The sequence below is a fragment of the Trachymyrmex cornetzi genome, unplaced genomic scaffold, assembly GCF_001594075.2.
Source record: "Trachymyrmex cornetzi isolate Tcor2-1 unplaced genomic scaffold, Tcor1.1 scaffold6, whole genome shotgun sequence".
NCBI classification, from domain to species: Eukaryota; Metazoa; Arthropoda; class Insecta; order Hymenoptera; family Formicidae; genus Trachymyrmex; species Trachymyrmex cornetzi.
In genome coordinates, this window is record NW_017299914.1 from 53,190 (window position 1) to 54,980 (window position 1,791).

Sequence of the window (1,791 nt, forward strand, 5' to 3'; positions counted from 1 at the left end):
TCTCGGCGTGTGCCGAGAAAACGAGGGAGCGGCTCCGCTATCTCCGTGACCGTGAGCGAGGGTGGCTCCTATGCCCGGGTTATGGAGAGAGTAAGAGCCGCTATCGACTTGAGAGACGTGGGCATCGCGTCGTCGATGAAGTTGAGGAAATCGGCGGCCGGTGGTCTCCTTTTGGAAGTCACTGGCCCCGGGTCCAAGCTGGCGGCGGACCGTCTCGCGGATGCCATGCGGGACGTCATTTTCGCCACCGACGAGGACGAAAGGGGGGTTACGATCGGGCGGCCGAAACGTCGAGTGGAGCTCCGAATCTCTGGATTCGACGAGTCTATCGACGCCACGGTCGTCCGGTCAGAGGTCGCACTGGAGGGCCTCTGCAGTTCCGCCCACATTCGCGTGGGGGACGTGGAGTTCTCCAGGCGCGGCCTGGGGAGCGTCTGGGTGCAATGTCCCGCCGACGCGAGCCTAGCGCTTGCGAAGGCGGGGCACCTAAAATTAGGATGGGCAAAGGCGAAGGTGGAGCTTCTCAAGGGAGCTTCCCTTCGCTGTTATCGTTGCTTGGCGGTGGGCCATGTGCAGCAGCGGTGTCCTTCCGTTATGGACAGGAGCCGCTGCTGCTTTAACTACGGTAGGCACAGGCATGTGTGGCGGTCCTGTAAGGACAGGCCGCGGTGCCCGGTTTGCGAAGATAGAGGCTTGCCCTCTGCACACAGGGCAGGCGCGGCCGGTTTATGCAGGCCCGTTTAGTCGGCACGACTGAAGACGAGGCCTCTCTCCCCTCATGGGGAGTCTATGGAGAAGAGTGAGGACGGTCTGGGTGGTCCGATGTCGGACAGCGAGACCGTCCTCATGAACCCGGGTCTCTCCGGCAGTTCGCCAGAGAGCTCAGCAACGAAACGACCCAGGGCGGTGGCAAAGCCCGGTGGGCCGGTCCCCTTGGGGAACATCTCCCCGAGGGTCGTACTGGAGCCCATCCGGGTCATGGGCGAGGGCGGTCCGTCCTCGGCGGGGGGCGTGGAGACCTCCCAGCCGATGAGGACACGTTCTCACGCCGCCGCCGCTGCTGGGTCCGGCCCGAAACTGGCCAGTGAGTTGGTCGGTGGTCAGCTAGGTGGGAGCTGCTCAGGTGGCTCCCCTGGCGCGGATCACTGACTAAGGGGAACGCCTAGCAAGAGCGATCCAGCGATGGACGCAAGGGGGTTAACCACCTCCTTGCCAACGTGGGAGCAGGGTCCGGATCACCAGACGTGGCCGTTGATGCGGGAGATGAAGTAATACAGTAGTAGTCCCGTCTCCCGCATCGTTGTATGACTTGGTGTGATGGCGGGGAGGTTTTAGTCGGTAGGCGCCGAACTGAACTTCGGTTCGGGACGGCGAATCCGACACTACCCGGGGTAGTTCCCCGGGTGTCTTTTGAAGATTTCTTCCTCGAAAAAAAAAAGGGTCCTTTACATAGAAGTCGTAGATGGTCGTGGAGTCTTAAGTCGTAGAAAACCAGCCAATCACAATAAAATATAAGGAAAATACTCGATTGGAATTGGTCAGTTTCCTACGACTTCTATGTAGAGGACCCTTTAGAGTTTGCACGCTGAACGATGCTGCGCTCATACGCCTCGATTCTTCATTCGTACGCATTACGATGACCGAAACGACGCTACGCCGCATGTTTGCGTTTGATGAATGTATCGATGTAACGTTTGAACGATTAGTCCGACTCGTCGATACGATCGATGTCAAGTATACGCAATTCTCCAACATCGCGTCCGAAGACGCTATACGCGATAGCGATATTTT

At 58.9% G+C, this 1,791-nt stretch overlaps 1 protein-coding gene across 1 annotated transcript; it reads left to right on the top strand.

Annotated features, from left to right (window-relative positions):
• The first annotated feature begins 81 nt into the window (after positions 1-81).
• Positions 82-744, top strand: LOC108766502 (uncharacterized). Its single transcript, XM_018515834.1, has one exon. It carries the CDS (start codon positions 82-84, stop codon positions 742-744), a length of 663 nt encoding a protein of 220 aa, XP_018371336.1.
• The last annotated feature ends 1,047 nt before the right edge of the window (positions 745-1,791 follow it).